This window comes from Phocoena phocoena, chromosome 3 (assembly GCF_963924675.1).
Source record: "Phocoena phocoena chromosome 3, mPhoPho1.1, whole genome shotgun sequence".
Taxonomy (NCBI): Eukaryota; Metazoa; Chordata; class Mammalia; order Artiodactyla; family Phocoenidae; genus Phocoena; species Phocoena phocoena.
In genome coordinates, this window is record NC_089221.1 from 30711584 (window position 1) to 30728843 (window position 17260).

At 38.1% G+C, this 17260-nt stretch overlaps 1 protein-coding gene across 1 annotated transcript in view; it reads right to left on the reverse strand.

The window, feature by feature from the left end:
- The window catches only part of CPLANE1 (ciliogenesis and planar polarity effector complex subunit 1), a 131259-nt gene that overhangs the window by 46964 nt on the left and 67035 nt on the right, over positions 1-17260 (reverse strand). Inside the window, exons 41-42 of the mRNA XM_065873637.1 lie at positions 13397-13647; positions 8328-8415 (exon numbers count right to left, since the gene is read on the reverse strand). Of these exons, the coding sequence (XP_065729709.1) occupies positions 8328-8415; positions 13397-13647 (339 nt within the window). The remainder of the gene's footprint in view (positions 1-8327; positions 8416-13396; positions 13648-17260) is intronic.

The following is a 17260-nucleotide window of genomic DNA, read 5'->3' on the forward strand; positions in this document are numbered from 1 at the left end:
GAAAGGGTCTGAGAAAACATCTGAAGAGATTATAGTCAAAAACTTCCCTAACATGGGAAAGGAAATAGTCACCCAAGTCCAGGAAGCCCAGAGAGTCCCATACAGCATTAACCCTAGGAAAAACACAAGACACACATTACTCAAACTAACAAAAATAAAATTCAAAGAAAATATATTAAAAGTAGCAAGGGAAAAACAAAAAATAACATATAAAGGAATCCCCATAAAGTTATCAGCTGATTTTTCAGCAGAAACTCTGCAGGCCAGAAAGGGAGGAGCAGGATATACTTAACGTGATGAAAGACAAAAACCTGAAACCAAGATTACTCTACACATTAAGGATCTCATTCAGATTTGAGGGAGAAATCAAAAGCTTTTCAGACAAGCAAAAGCTAAGAGAATTCAGCATCACTAAACCAGCGTTACAACAAATGCTAAAGAAACTTCTCTACACGGGGCGGGGAACACAAGAGAAGAAAAAGACCCCAAAAAAAAAACCCAAAACAATTAAGAAAATGGTAACAGGAAGATACACATGGATAATAACCTTGAATGTAAATGGATTAAATGCCCCAACCAAAAGACACAGACTGGCTGAATGGATACAAAAACAAAACCCATATTATGCAATCTACAACAGACCCACTTCAGACCTAGGGACACCTATGGACTGAGGTGAAGGGATGGAAAAAGATATTCCATACAAATGGAAATCAGAAGAAAGCTGGAGTAGCAATACTCGTATCCAATAAAATAGACTTTAAAATAAAGACTATTACAAGAGACAAAGAAGGACACTACATAATGATCAAAGGATCAATCCAAGAAGATATAACAATTATAAATGTTTACGCACCCACAATAGGAGCACCTCACTACATAAGGCAAATGCTAAAAACCATGAAAGGAAAACTTGACAGTAACACAATAATAGAAGGAGACTTTAACACACCACTTAAACCATAACACACCACTTAAACCACGCTATGATATTGCAAATGAATTACAGGAAAAAAAACTGCAAAAAACACAAATATATGGAGGCTAAAGAGCGTGCTACTAAATAACCAAGAGATCAGTGAAGAAATCAACAAGGAAATAAAAAAATACAAACAAATGAAAATGGAAACACGACGACCCAAAAACCAATGGGAGGCAGCAAAAGCAGTTCCAAGAGGTAAGTTTATAGCAATTCAATCACACCTCAAGAAACAAGAAAAATCTCAAATGAACAATCTAACCCTACACTTAAAACAACTAGAGAAAGAAGAACAAAGAAAACCCAAAGTCAGTAGAGGGAAATCATAAAAATCAGAGCAGAAATAAATGAAATAGAAACAAAGAAAACAATAGCAAAGATCAATAAAACTAAAAGCTGCTTCTTTGAGAAGATAAACAAAATTGATAAACCCTTATCCAGACTCATCAAGAAAAAAAGGGAGAGGACGCAAATCGATAAAATTAGAAATGAAAAAGGAGAAATCACATAGACAACTCAGAAATACAAAGGAATATAAGAGACTACCAGAAACAACTGTATGTCGATAAAATGGACAACCACGAAGAAATGGACAAATTCTTGGAAAGCTACAATTTTCCAAGGCTGAACCAGGAAGAATTAGAAAATATAAACAGACCTATCATAAGTAATGAAATTGACACTGTAATTAAAAATCTTCCAACAAACAAAAGTCCAGGACGAGATGGCTTCACGGGCAAATTCTATCAAACATTTACAGAAGAGCTAACACCAATCCTTCTCAAACTCTTGCAAAAAACTGCAGAGGAAGAAACACTCCCAAATTCATTCTACGAAGTCACCATCACCCTGATACCAAAACCAGAAAAAGATACCACAAAATAAGAAAATTATAAACCAATATCACTGATGAACATAGATGCAAAAATCCTGAACAAAAAACTAGCAAACAGCACATTAAAAGGATCATACACCATGATCAAGTAGGATTTATCCCAGGGATGCAAGGATTCTGCAATATATGCAAATCAATCAATGCGATGAAACCACATTAACAAATTAAGGAATAAAAGCCATAAGATCATCTCAATAGATGCAGAAAAGGTTTTGACAAAATTCAACACCCACTTTTGATAAAAACTTTCCAGAAAGCGGGCATTGGGGGAACCTACCTCAACATAATAAAGGCCATATATGAAAAACCCACAGCAAACATCATACTCAATGGTGAAAAACTGAAAGCATTTCCACTAAGATCAGGAACAAGACAAGGATTTCTGCTCTCACCACTTTTTTTTTTTTTTTTTTTTTTGCGGTACACGGGCCTCTCACTGTTGTGGCCTCTCCCATTGCGGAGCACAGGCTCTGGATGCGCAGGCTCACAGCCATGGCTCACAGGCCCAGCCGCTCCACGGCATGTGGGATCTTCCTGGACCGGGGCACGAACCCGTGTCCCCTGCAACGGCAGGCAAACACTCAACCACAGCGTCACCAGGGAAACCCCTCTCACCACTTTTATTCAACATAGTTTTGGAAGTCCTAGCGATGGCAATCAGAAAAGAAAAAGAAATAAAGGGAATACAAATTGGAAAAGAAGAAGTAAAACTGTCATTGTTTGCAGATGACATGATACTACACATAGAAAATCCTAAAGATGCCACCAGAAAACTACTAGAACTAATCAATGAAGTTGGTAAAGTTGCAGGATACAACATTAATGCACAGAAATCTCTGGCATTCCTGTACATCAACAACGAAATATCGGAAAGAGAAATTAAGAAAACAATCCCATTTACCATCACAACAAAAAGAATGAAATATCTAGGAATAAACCTGCCTAAGGAAGCGAAAGACTTATACTCAGAAAACTACAGAACACGGATGAAAGAAATCAAAGATGAAATAAATAGATGGAGGGATATACCATGTTCTTGGATTGGAAGAATCAATATTGTGAAAATGACTATACTACCTAAAGCAATCTACAGATTCAATGCAATCCCTATCAAACTGCCAATGGCATTCTTCACAGAATTAGAACAAAAAATTTTACAATTCGTATGGAAACACAAAAGACCCCAAACAGTCAAAGCAATCTTGAGAAAGAAAAATGGAGTTGGAGGAATCAGGCTCCCTGACTTCAAACTATACCACAAAGCTACAGTAATCAAGACAGTATGGTACTGGCACAAAAACAGAAATATAGATCAATGGTACAGGATAGAATGCCCAGAGATAAACCAATGTACACATGGTCACCTAATTTATGACAAAGGAAGCAAGAACATACAATGGAGAAAGGACAGCCTTTTCAATAAGTGGTGCTGGGAAAACTGGACAGCTACATGTAAAAGAATGTACACCTAGACAAAGTGTACCTAAAGGATGAAATTAGAACATTCCCTAACACCATATACAAAAATAAACTCCAAATGGATTAAAGACCAAAATGTAAGACCAGACACTATAAAACTCTTAGAGGAAAACATAGGAAAAACACTCTTTGACATAAACCACAGCATGATTTTTTTGACCCACCTCCTAGAGTAACAGAAATAAAAACAAACAAAAAAAACCAAATGGGACCTAATTAAGCTTTAAAGCTTTTGCACAGCAAAGGAAACCATAAACAAGACAAAAAAACAACCCTCAGAATGGGAGAAAATATTTGCAAATGAAACAACAGACAAAGGATTAATCTCCAAATTATACAAACAGCTCATGGAGATCAATACCAAGAAAACAAACAATCCAATTAAAAAATGGGCTGGAAGACCTAAATAGACATTTCATCAAGAAAGACATAGAGATGGCCAAGAGGCACATGGAAAGATTCTCAACATCACTAATTATTAGAGAAATGCAAATCAAAACTACAATGAGGTATCACCTCATGCCTGTCAGAATGGCTATTATCAAAAAGTCTAGAAACAATAAATGCTGGAAATGGTGTGGTGAAATGGGAACCCTCCTGCACTGTTGGTGGGAATGTAAATTGATACAACCACTATGGAAAACAGTATGGAGGTTCCTTAAAAAACTAAAAATAGAACTACCATATGACCCAGCAATCTCACTACTGGGCATATACCTTGAAAATACCATAATTAAAAAACAGACATGTACCACAATGTTCACTGCAGCACTATTCACAATAGCTAGGACATGGAACGAACCTAAATGTCCACCCACAGATGAATGCATAAAGAAGATGTGGCACATATATACAATGGAACATTACTCAGCCCTAAAAAGAAACAAAATTGAGTTATTTGTAGTAAGGTGGATGGACCTAGAGTCTGTCATACAAAGTGAAGTACATCAGAAAGAGAAAAACAAATACCGTATTCTAACGTATATATATGGAATCTAAAACTGTTTTAAAATGGTACTAATGAACCTAGTTTCAGGGCGGGAATAAAGATGTAGACATAGAGAATGGACTTGAGGACATGGGGTGGGAGGGGGAAGTTGGGCAAAGTGAGAGTAGCATCGACATATATACACTACCGAATGTAAAACAGTTGGCTAGTGGGAAGCAGCAGCATAGCACAGGGAGATCAGCTCAGTGCTTTGCGATGACCTAGAGGGGTGGGATAGGGAGGATGTGAGGGAGGCTCAAGAGGGAGGGGATATGGGGACATATGTATGCATATGGCTGATTTGCTTTGGTGTACAACAGAAACTAACACAGTACTGTGAAGCAATTATACTCCAATAAGGATCTATTAAAAAAATAATCATTCCTACTCCCATATAGTATAAATAAAAAGAAATATACACCTAGACAAAGTGTATCAAAAATGCAAAATAAACCAAACATAAAGAGGAAAACTTTAAAAGGAATAAGAGATAAAACAACAGCAATTAGACAGACAGCACATAGGTATTATAAACTCAGCAATTAGAGATGTCAGTGGAAAATGGAGTAATATCTTTAAAATGCTGAGGGAAATAAGCATCAACCTAGAATTCTGTACTTAGCTATAAGCCATCACTCACAAATTGTAGTAAAATTAAAACTATTTTCAAAGACTGGGAGAACTTGCTACTAACAAACTCTAGTTGAAAGAACTAATAAAGGAAGGAAGAAGAGAACAATCCTCGAAGAAGTGGATGCAAGAAGCAATAATGGCACAGAATAGAAAATGCCAGAGTGCATCTCAGGCAATAAGGACAAGTATTATTTGATGAAACTTGTGTTTTGGTTTCATATATTTATTGTTTACATATGTACACTATTCAATTTACAACTTTTTTTAAAAGAGAAGCAACTGAGGGGAAAGAAACTGGCAAACATGCTGATAAATTCAAATTAGTATTTACTTAAAAAAATACAAGACAGTGCAGTGGTTAAGAATCCACCTGCCAATGCAGGGGACACCGGTTCAAGCCCTGGTCTGGGAAGATCCCACATGCCGCGGAGCAACTAAGCCCGTGCACCACAACTACTGAGCCTGCGCTCTAGAGCCCACAAGCCACAACTACTGAGCCCACGAGCCACAACTACTGAAGCCTGCACGCCTAGAGACCGTGCTCTGCAACAAGAGAAGCCACCACAATGCGAAGCCCGCACACAGCAACAAAGAGTAGCCCCCGCTCGCCACATCTAGAGAAAGCCTGGGCGCAGCCAACAAAGACCCAACCTAGCCAAAAATAAATAAATTAAAAACAAAAAAAACGTTTAACAACAACAACAGCAAAAATACAAGACAAAGGAGACTAAGTGGGTGGGTTAAAAACAAGGTAGAACAAAAATACTAGAAAACATTATCAGAGAAAATGTGAAAAGGCATATCAGTGTTAAAAGTCTAAAGTCCTTATACTGTTTGGGAGGTAAATATATTCATCTCAACACTCAACTCTGAATGTTGAAAACTGAAGAATAATCACTAGGAGATTAAAAATAGAATGTATAATTTCTAAACAAACAGGGAAAGAGAGAATATAGAAAACTCAATACAAGAGAAGGAAAGAAAGGACAGAAAGTAAAGAAAAAATAAGGAGTAAATAGGAAGCACAAAATAAGATAATAGAAATAAGCACAAATATATCAGTAATCACAGTAAATGGAAACTGATTATACTTGATTAAAACACAAATTATATAATTATTTAAAAGAATGAAATTTAGCTATATGCTGGACACAGCTACAACATAATCACTCAGCTTGAAAGTAAAGGGATGTCTAATGTACAGGAAATACAGGGAACAGAGGAACATGTTAAATGACACCACAGAGATTCAATTAGCAAATTATAGACTCCAAAAAATACTTAAGGACAAACAACGAGGTTTCTTCAACAAATAAACTAGAAGGGAAAAAGAGAGATAAAGGAGTAACACAGAAGTTAAAGGAAACTTTTAAGCCATCAACCAACTGCCATGTATAGACCTTATCTGGACTCCAACTAGACCAAATAAACTATTTTTTTAAATGAGGCAACTGGCAATAGTTGAACACTAATTAGATACATGACAGTATCAAGACTTTTTAAAAAAGAAATGACAATACTATTATTTTTTAAAAGGAGACCTTATCTTTTAGAGATATATATAAAATATTTATGGATAAAATAATGTGCTGCCTGGAATTTGCTTTAAAATAATTCAGGAAAAGGTAGGAAGAGTGGGTGGGATTGGCCATGAGTTCGTAATTGTTAAAGGTGATTGTTGGGTACATGAAGGTCAATTATACTATTCTGTCTGCTATTGAAATATGCTTGAAATTTTCCATTAAAATTTTTAAAAAATAAAAAGTACTAAAAAAGATATACCAGGCAAAAGAAAGCAGGAATGGACATATTAATATTAGACAAAATTGACTTTTGAGTCTAAAAAGCATTACTGCGAATAGAGAGAGCCATTAATGATAAAAGGGACAAAATTCAACAAAAATAATCATCATGAACTATCTTCATTTTATAGCACAGCCTCAACTACATAAAGAAACATTTAACAGAATTATAAAGAGAAATAAATAACTCCACAATCATTGTGGGTAATTTTTAATGCACCCTTCTAAACAGTATAATTTAGAAGTCTGACTATTATATATGTGTGTGTGACTACATATATGAATTTATTTATTTGTTTGTTTGGCTGTGCCGGGTCTTAGTTGCAGCATGTGGGATCTTTGTTGCCGCGTGCGGGATCCTCGTTAAGGCATGCAGGATCTTTAGTTGCGACATGTAGGATCTTTAGTTGCAGCACGTGCGCTCTTAGTTGCAGCATGCGGGATCTAGTTCCCTGACAAGGGATTGAACCCAGGCCCCCTGAATTGGGAGTGCAGAGTCTTAACAACTGGACCATCAGGGAAGTCCCCACATATGAAATTTTATGTAGGATTTTATGTAGGAGATGTGTGTGTGTATATATATAAACCAACATAAAACGCTTATTCTTTTCAAATAAACAGAGAATATTTACAAAAACTGACTGTATATACTGAGGGAAATTTTAACAAATATCTAAAAATGACATTATTATACACTCACCTAATCACAATACAATGAAAATAAAGTACAAAAATATAGCCCAAGCCCCATAATATTTGGAAGCTAAAAACTCCTTTTATGAGCTAAAGAAGAAACCTTAATATAAACTGCTAACTATTTCGATCTGAACACCACCAAAAGATGTAACATATCAACACTCTTATCTGGGTCCTTTCAGAAACATGTTCAGCCTCAAATGCATTTATTAGAAAAAATAAAAAAAGAAAGAATGAAGTTAGGAAAAATCCAACAAGGTAAGGCCCCAAAAGCAGAAAAAATAATAAAGCTAGGAGTAGAAATTTATGAAAAAGAAAATTAAGAAACAATAGAGAGAATCAATGAACTAAAACCTGTTTTTTGGCAAAATGCATTAAATTGCTGACAAGACTCAATGAGAGAATGTAGATATAAACAACTATAGTTACAGTAGAAATTTATTTAAATAACTACCCTAATTCCATTCATTAAGAAACGAAAAAACTTAATACTTCACCATTGCCGTGTCATTTAACCTGAACCTCAAATTCTAGCTCAGCTGATGACCACAGACAAACAAGCACCTCAGCACAAAGCTCTGTGTGACCCTCAGCAGTGTGTGGCCGCGGATGTGGAGTGACAGAAACTAAGGTCCAGCCCACAGTGTCCACCTCTGGTTCAAACGCCAGGGGAGGGTACAGCGTCGGGCTTCTCGGAAAAAAACACTGGCCTGAGGTGGAAGCCCTCATCTAAAAATGAGGGGACGGATGGCTTCAGCTCCCATAAGAAAACTATTCCCAGTTCTGGCACACCAAAAAGAAATAGTTATCCTTTCAAAGAAAGGCTTCAGTCCCACCCCCGACCCCTCAACAAACCTTCTTCAGGAATGTGAATGGTTTTTGAAGGCAGTGTTTTTTCAGATTCGGGGCCAGAAGACAGCTCAATGTGATCTACAGGTTCAACCTGTAGAAAAACATGCACAACAAAATAACTGCTACAAATTTTATGGTTTGATAATTTCAAAACATCATAAACGATTTTATGTAGGTTTTACACATTTGTATTAATGCAACAAATGAAAGAACAGGATTAAATCCAATATGAGCTAAATGGTGAGAACTGATGAAGAGGAGTAAATTTTTACTTATTTTGTATCTTAACCGATTTAACCTTTTAAGAGGTTCAGGAAAATTGCATTATAAATTTTACAATGGGGAGGAATGATAACTACCATCTAGACAAAACTTTTCTTTTTTTTACATAGTTCACCTTTATTTTATTTATTTATTTTTTACTGAAGTATAGCTGACTTACAATGTTATTAGTTTCAGGTGTATAACACAGTAATTCAATATTTTTGTACACTACACACCATACAAAGTTATACAATATTATTGACTATTTTCCCTGTGCTGTACATTACATCACCATGACTTATTTCTTTTTTTAAATAAATGGTAGTTTGTACCTCTTAATCCCCTTTACCTATTCGGCCCATCTCCTATCCACCTCCCCTCTGGCAACCACTGGTTTGTTCTCTGTATATATGAGTCTGTTTCTGTTTTATATGTTTATTTGTTTTGTGTTTTAGAAAGTCTCTTCAACAAATGATGTTGGGAAAACTGGACAGCTGCATTTAAAAGAATGAAACCATTTTCATAGACCATTTTCTTACACCATACACAAAAATAAACTCAAACTGGATTAAAGACTTATATGTAAGACCTGAAACCATAAAACTCCTAGAAGAAAACAGGCAGTACGCTCTTTGACATTGGTCTTAGCGATATATTTTTTGGATCTGTCTCCCCAGGCAAGTGCAAGATAGCAAAAATAAACAGAGACTACATCAAACTAAAAAGCTTTTGCACAGCGAAGGAAACCAACAACAAAACAGAAAGGCAATCTACAGACTGGGAGAAAATATTTGCAAATACTATCTTCAATAAGAGATTAATATGTAAAATATTTAAAGAACTCATACAACTCAATATCAAAAAAACAAACAATCCAATTTAAAAATGGGCAGAGGACATGAACAGACATTTTTCCAAAGACAACATACAGATGGCCAACAGACACATGAAAAGATGCTCAACATCACTAATCATCAAGGAAATGCAAATCAAAACCACAATGAGATATCACCTCATGCCAGACAGAATGGCTATTATCAAAGAGACAAGTATTGACAAGGATGTGGAGAAAAGGGAACTCTTGTGCACTGCTGGTGGGAATGTAAATTAGTGCAGCCACTATGGAAAACAGTATGGAGGTTCTTCAAAAAAAATAAAAATAGATCTAACATACAATCCAGCAATTCTACTTTGGGGTATTTATCTGAAGAAAACAAAACCTTTCATTTTAAAGATGAGGGAATAAGGCCCAGAGAAATTCAGTGACTTGCAAATCCAGAACATGGACTTGAACCCGTATCTTTAAGGCATGTAGTCGGTGTGTCCACGGTGTCCCTCAGCCTCTTCCAGACCTACAAGCTGTTTTCTTAAACTAAAATGGGCAAGTGAAAATCTTTGTATTTATGTGTGCATTATAATAGGGTGAGAACATTTTAAGCCAGTATGCCAAACCTTTCATTTAAATCAATTCTATTTCCTTCAAAGTAGTCACCTTGGAAGAATAGAGTTTGATCAACCATTTTTAGAACTCTTCTTTTGAAATTGTCTCCCAAGCTTGTGCTACAATTACTAATAACTGTTCCATTAGTAAGTCTTTATTATAGGAACATGATTTTATTTCTGTCAGAATCTAAAAATGAGTGCACGGAGACAGCCATTAAATAAAGTTATCAATTGCCTGCATGCACCAAGCAAAAGACATAATGCCTACCTTCCAGTTTGGAAAGGCTTGGGCCGAGAGGGGACCTGTATCAGAATTTGCGGGAACTTTCAAAAAATACAAGTGTGTGACCTACGCCCTCCTCCTTGCAAAGTCACTCCCCTTCCTCTCTCTCCGCCCCACGCCTTTCAATAGGGCTGGCATGTATATTTTGAAGAAGCATCCCAAGTGATCTTGACATGCACAACTGTCCTTTTATCTAATGACCCAGATCTGTGGAAATTCTTCTTGAAATTCCTCCTCTGGCTTGCTTTCTCCTGAGCATCTTCCCTCCCTCAGATTATTTTCTTAAGCTTTGTTGTTGAATCCCCATCCTTAAAAGTTAGTGCACCCACAGAATTCTGATCTTAACCCACTTTTTCCTTACTCAATATGCTCTCTCTGGGTGAGTGCCCTCACTATTATAATTTGAACTTTCTCCTAACTGATGACTCTAAAATCTGTACCATCACCCCGGATCTAGCTCCTGAGCTCCAGAAGCATCAATAGATATCCAAATGCCTACTAATCTCACAGCACCTCAAATTTCACGTGGCCCTCACTGAAATCTCTGTCTTACGCCTCCCAAAAGACACACACTTCCTCTACCCTAGTTTAGAAAATGACTCCAACATTCACCCAGGCTGGAAATCTGGAGTCTACTGTGAATCTCTGCATTATTCTTCACCTTCCCACAGCCACTCAACCTCTGAACGCTGCTACATCCTCCCTCCATCCCCAGTGCCAAAGTTCAGGTTATTATTATTTCTTGGCTTGGTACTATTCACCAGATCCCAAACACCAATCAATAGACCTGATACAGGGCTTCCCTGGTGGGGCAGTGGTTGAGAGTCCACCTGCCGATGCAGGGGACACGGGTTCGTGCCCGGGTCTGGGAAGATCCCACATACCATGGAGCGGCTGGGCCCGTGAGCCATGGCCGCTGAGCCTGCGCGTTCGGAGCCTGCGCTCCGCAGCGGGAGAGGCCAAAACTGTAAGAGGCCCGCATACCACCAAAAAAAAAAAAAAAAATAGACCTGATATAGAGCTAACTGATTAAGAATCATTTATGAAATTTGTTAATAATACAGATTCCTGGACTCTAACCCAGACCTACCTAAAATCAAAATTTCATAGGTATGGGGCCCATGAGTTTGCACTTCTGACAGTTCCCAAGTTGATTCTAACAAACAGCTAGCCTAGAACTACTGTGACCCAACCAATCTCCCTGTTCCTAGTCTTTTCCTCTCCATTCTATTCACCACATGGCTGCCAGAGTGTCTGATCATATCATTTCAGTGCTTAAAATTCCTCAGTGGTTCCCTATTGCCTGCTTATAGAATAAAATCCTACTCTCTTGGCACAGCAAACAACACTTTCCATCCTTCCCTATCTGTCCTACCTACCTCTCCTGCCAGGCATCTTAAAGCCCAGTCCCATCAACTGCTACCTTCCGCTAACATTGACATAGTTCCCCAAATACTCTATGCCATTCTGCTTTTGCTCACGATGTTTTCATCAGCCCTTGCTCATCGAACTGATGAATATCAATTCATTATCAGTTCAAGAATCACCTCTATGAAGCCTTCTCTGGTGCCATAGCTTCACTTACCTATACAGTCACAACAGGCCATATGTACCTGTGTGTCCTTATAGCACCCTGTTCACATGTATTTTTGGTGCATACATCTAACTTCTTTTATTAGATTCTAAGCTCCTTGAGAGTAGGGACTATGCCTTGTTTACTCTCCTATTCCCAGAACTTAGCACAGGGCCTAGCATGTGGTAGAAGGTCGATAAATGTTTGTTAAAGGAACGAATGATTCATGGGCTCTGGAGAAGTGAACAAGCCAGGAACAAGACTAGATTCAGGTGTAAGTAACATATCTGGCTTTAGATACACTTAATAAACTAGAAAATAAGGGATTTTGAAAGGGATTCCTTGGAATATGGACTTCCAAGGACAACTCTGACACTCAACATTAATTTGGATATAACAGATCTAAACCTGGATTAAAAACAAAAAGGAAAACAACCAAAAAAACACCATAATGTCATTACTTAATAGTAGTCCTGAAACTAACACAACATTGCAAATCAACTACACTCCAATAAAACTTTTAAAAAAAGAACAGTAGTCCTACTTCATATATTTTTTCAGTGTAGTTTCACATACCTTTTAATATGTTTAACCTTAACCTTTTAATAATTGTTAAATATTTGGATTAAAGAAATGCTATAAACCTAATAAATTTATCTTTTAAAATATCAACATCTTAGCAACCTGGAATATTTGTTAGACATGTCACTGATGGAATTCTTTTCCTGCAAACCAATTTGCATTTCTCAATATAAGGCTTTAACACATTCAAAATATTTTTACCATTTGTTCGTTAACCTTTATTTTATATAAATTTTATTTCCTAAAAAAAAAGACAGGATGCTTGTGCAAAGTAAGTAATTAACGTTTGAGACTTCCTTCCTATTGGTCTAACTACCATGATATACCAATATACATAAACATCAATCTCTTTATTCTGAATACTTTTTAAAGATACAGAAAACTTCTAAGCACTAGTAATCCCACTGTATAAAATATCTGAAAGAAACAGAATTCAAAATATAAGGACAACACTGTTTGTAAAGTTATAAAAATCTTGCCGAAGAAAATGATACTCAATTATGAGCAGGGTTTATCTAAAACCACATTCTGGTTTTGTAATTCATATATTTATTTTCCTGGTAGGAAGCAAGAGTTCACTTCTTAAAAGGTTAACGTTTAAGTGGTTCTCAACTGGGAGTGATTTTGTCTCCCAGGGGACATTTGGCAATGCCTGGAGACATTTTTGATTATTATAGCTGAGGGGAATGCTACTGACAGCTCGTGGGTCAAGACCAGGGATGCTACTAATTATCTTACAATGCATGGGACAAACTCCCACAACAAAGAAATATCTGGCCCAAATGTCAACAATGCTGAGGTTGAGAAACCCTAGCCTAAAGAAACCAAATTTCCCATTATTTTGAAAAATCAAGAGTCTAAAATTATATCACACTACAAATTTAATAAGTAGGTAACAAACAGAAAACTAAAATAAAGACAGCCTACCTTAATACAATGTCGGTCTAGCATGATACGTCTCGGGTAATTCTGCTCTATGTTTTCAGCAATGTTCTGTATTGTTAACAGCTGTTCATCCATTTTCTGAAGCTTTGAGGTGAGATGCTCTAGCCGGCGAGCTGCAGAGCTTGGCGCAGGATGAGTGGTAGACACATCCTGTAGTAGTTCCCACAGAGGGTAATCTGAGGCATCTGACTTTGAGCTTGGTTCCTTGAATTGAAGATCTGGCTTCGGAGTATCTAAATATTAATAAAGGTAATATCAGAATTGACTACAATTAAAACAGAAATAGGGGCTTCCCTGGTGGCGCAGTGGTTGAGAGTCCCACATGCCACGGAGCGGCTGGGCCCGTGGGCCATGGCCGCTGGGCCTGCGCATCCGGAGCCTGTGCTCCGCAGCGGGAGAGGCCACAAAAATGAGAGGCCCGTGTACCGCAAATAAATAAATAAATAACAAAAAAAATCATAGAATAAATTTTTTTAAAATGAAAAAAAAAAACCAACCAAAAAACAGAAGTAGGGCTTCCCTGGTGGCACAGTGGTTGAGAGTCCACCTGCCAACACAGGGGACGTGGGTTCGTGCCCCAGTCAGGGAGGATCCCACATGCCGCGGAGCGGCTGGGCCCGTGAGCCATAGCCGCTGAGCCTGCGCATCTGGAGCCTGTGCTCCGCAACGGGAGAGGCCGCAACAGTGAGAGGCCCGCATACTGCAAAAAAAAACAAAAACAACAACAAAAAAAACAGAAGTAGATGCAGATCTACTTTTTTGAAGACCTCATTTTAAGTCAACATAACATTCCCTTCCAAATCAGTTTTAACTTAATATACTTAGAAATACCATTTCAGCTTCTTGACTTCTGAGATTTGTCTTTGTTGTGAGATAAGAATACATAACAGTGTTACCATTACCACAAAGTTCCATATACAATGCAATTTGAATGTTACTTTTATCTTCTGCTACAAAAATACACTTCATCAAAAAGCAACCTTACAATTTTTATGACTTTTTAAAACTCTCCTTGAAAACCAACAATGTCACACAGTAAAACCTAGGTCCAATGTTGGCCATTACTGCTTCTACGTGGGCTCTTAGGCAAACATTAAACCTCCCAAGGCCCATATCAAAGCCAATGACTGACTCTACTCTTAAGCCCAACTGATTGTTGTCACGAATTTAAAACACTTTTGGCTTCTGGGTCTTCTCCTCCCTATCTCGCTCTCCCTTCTCAGTTGTCGTCTTGGTCTTCCCTTCCGCCACCCACTCCTTTTACCCTTCAGTATTTCCAGGGCGCCAGTCTCAGCTCACGTCTCTTCTCACTTAACCCACCCTCTCTGGGTGAGGTCTCAGATGCACTGCTGACTCTCGCATCCAAATGGCACTCTTTCTGAGCTCCAGCCCTTAAATCCATCTGTATGCTGGTCATCTCAGTTAGGCTGTCCCCAAAGCACATAAAACCAAACTCATCACTTCAGCCCATTCACCTTGCTCCTTCCCCGATTCCCCAGCTCAGGGAGTAAGCACTATCATTCACCCAGCTTCCCAAGCCAGAGGCCTGAGACACATTCGAGGTTCTTCCTTCCTTCAGTTCCAACGTGACACCAAATATTGAGGATCCACGTACCTATCATCTCTTCATTCCTACTACCAGTGCTTAGCTGAAGCTTTCACAACCAATGGACCCCAAACAGTATCCTTATCTCTAACTTATTTCACTTCTCTCTAGCCCAACTTCCACACAGGCCCTAGAGAGATCTTTTAAAACCCAAATCTGGTATTTTTCCTTTTCTACCTGAAATCCTTCAGCGTTTCTCTAATGCCTTCACCTTAAAAGTTCAAATGTCTCAGTATGAGAGACAATGGCATTGTCTTCCCTTGGCCTACCTATCAAGCTCATTTCTCGCTATTTCTTTAAAAAACAAAAATTCCAAGCACACTGAACTTTAATTTTCTCAAACTCAGCAAGCTCCATCAAACCTCTGAGTCACTGCACAATCTATTCTCTCCATCTGTATGCACCTTTCCCTCACTAGATCCTACTTTTAAGATTCCATTTAGGTGGCTCTCCCCTAAATAGCCCAAATCCTCCCCAGATATGGATTAGATGCTATTTTTCCCAACAGTCTCATCCTTATCACCGTAACTGCACTTACCATGCTGTATCATAATCATCTCTTTACTTCCCTGCCTTCCTTCCCCCCATGTATGAGCCCAAGGACACAGAGCCTGGTATTACTCTCTTCTTCAGTCCCAATATATTGTCCCTTAGTGTTGAGTGAATGAAGAGTTGGTCAAATGAGGATTATGATGCCTGTCCTACCTAACTCACAGAGGTTTTGTGAAGATCAAATTATCCAACAAAATACTCTGAAAACTGTGGACTACTAAACAAATGTTAAGTAGTGATTATATTTCAATCCCAGTCTAAGGAGAAGCTTCCCATGAGAAGATAAAGGTAAATTCCAGTGTCGGCAATGGCAGTCACATAATCTTTCCCTACCTGTTTTGGCCCTACCCTTTTTTGAGCTTGACTCTCACAGTACTTTGCCACCTATCCTTCTTGTTTCTTGGCAGCCTGCAGTATCTCCCTTATTCACGCAGGAAAGAATCTGGTGTGCAAACTTCAAGTAGAATATACAGCAAAAAAGAGATGGATGTGCTCAAAATCTGGAATGGCTTACATACATAATGAAACTAGTTTCCCTTCCTATGGAGAAACTGTTCCACTCTCACTGACTAACTGGAAAAAAATCACTTAGGAGATGATTTAAAATACTGAGTTCCACTGACCCTGCAATGCTCTCCCTCTGCCTAGCAAAGCTCTGCTTGCTGTTACTGATAGTATTCCTGTTGGAGATGGTTTCTAAAATAGTAAGCTACTGTCATTCAAAATGGTGAGGTCTCACTAAAACAGAAATGTATTGTTTGTTTGGCTTTTGCTTTTGTTTTAAATACCTAAGAACCCTGTCCCTCCCTTCTCCCAGCCTTTTCTTATAATACAAATCCCACTCAACTCTACTGTGACTATATTCTGACTCTTTAAAGTATACTATGTATACCATGATGGAATTTAATTTCACAATATAAAACTCTTCCTTTTAAATTGGCATTTTTAAGTTCTCTTTAGTAATAGTAGAAGGGTCCACTGACATATTTTCATGACTGATCTCCTCAGAGAAGGATCTTCCAAAAGGTTGAATACAGACTTGATCTCACTGATGGAGGAAATTAACCTGTAGCTTATAGTCATTTTAAATGCTGTCCTAAGATATTCTGAGGTCACAGGGAGATCAGTCCGGTTCTAGTTTGTCAGAAGTTCAAAAGTCAAGTTGGTGTGAAAATGAAGGGAAACGAACAGGGTACTTAAGTAGTCGCAGGCATTTGGCTAGATGCAACCCTCATGACAACTCTATGAGGTTGTATCCTACAGAGATACAAGTGAGGATCAGATAAAGTTAATTACCTGCAAAAAGTCTCCAAGCTATTAAGTAACAGGGCTGAGACTGAAAGCCAGGTCTGTTCTATTTGAATCTACTGATAAAAGCCAAGGTCTTTTCATTTCCCCCACACACTTCCCCAGCCTGAAAGACTGTCAGCTTCAGACATCCTCCCTCCACTACCCATGCACCTAGCAGTCCCATGGCAGGGGAGAGAGAGGACAAAGCCTTCAAAATCTGAAATGCTGGTACTTATTGTATACACAGCTGTAATACACATGCTCTAATACATCCTAAGGTGAAGTTTCCCTGCTACCCATCCCTTCCTTGCTCCTCACATCTCCTGAGTGTCTGCTGTTGATGCACAATGAAAAGGCAGTGCTGGACTTTGCACCCAAGCAGCTGATGACCACAAGGA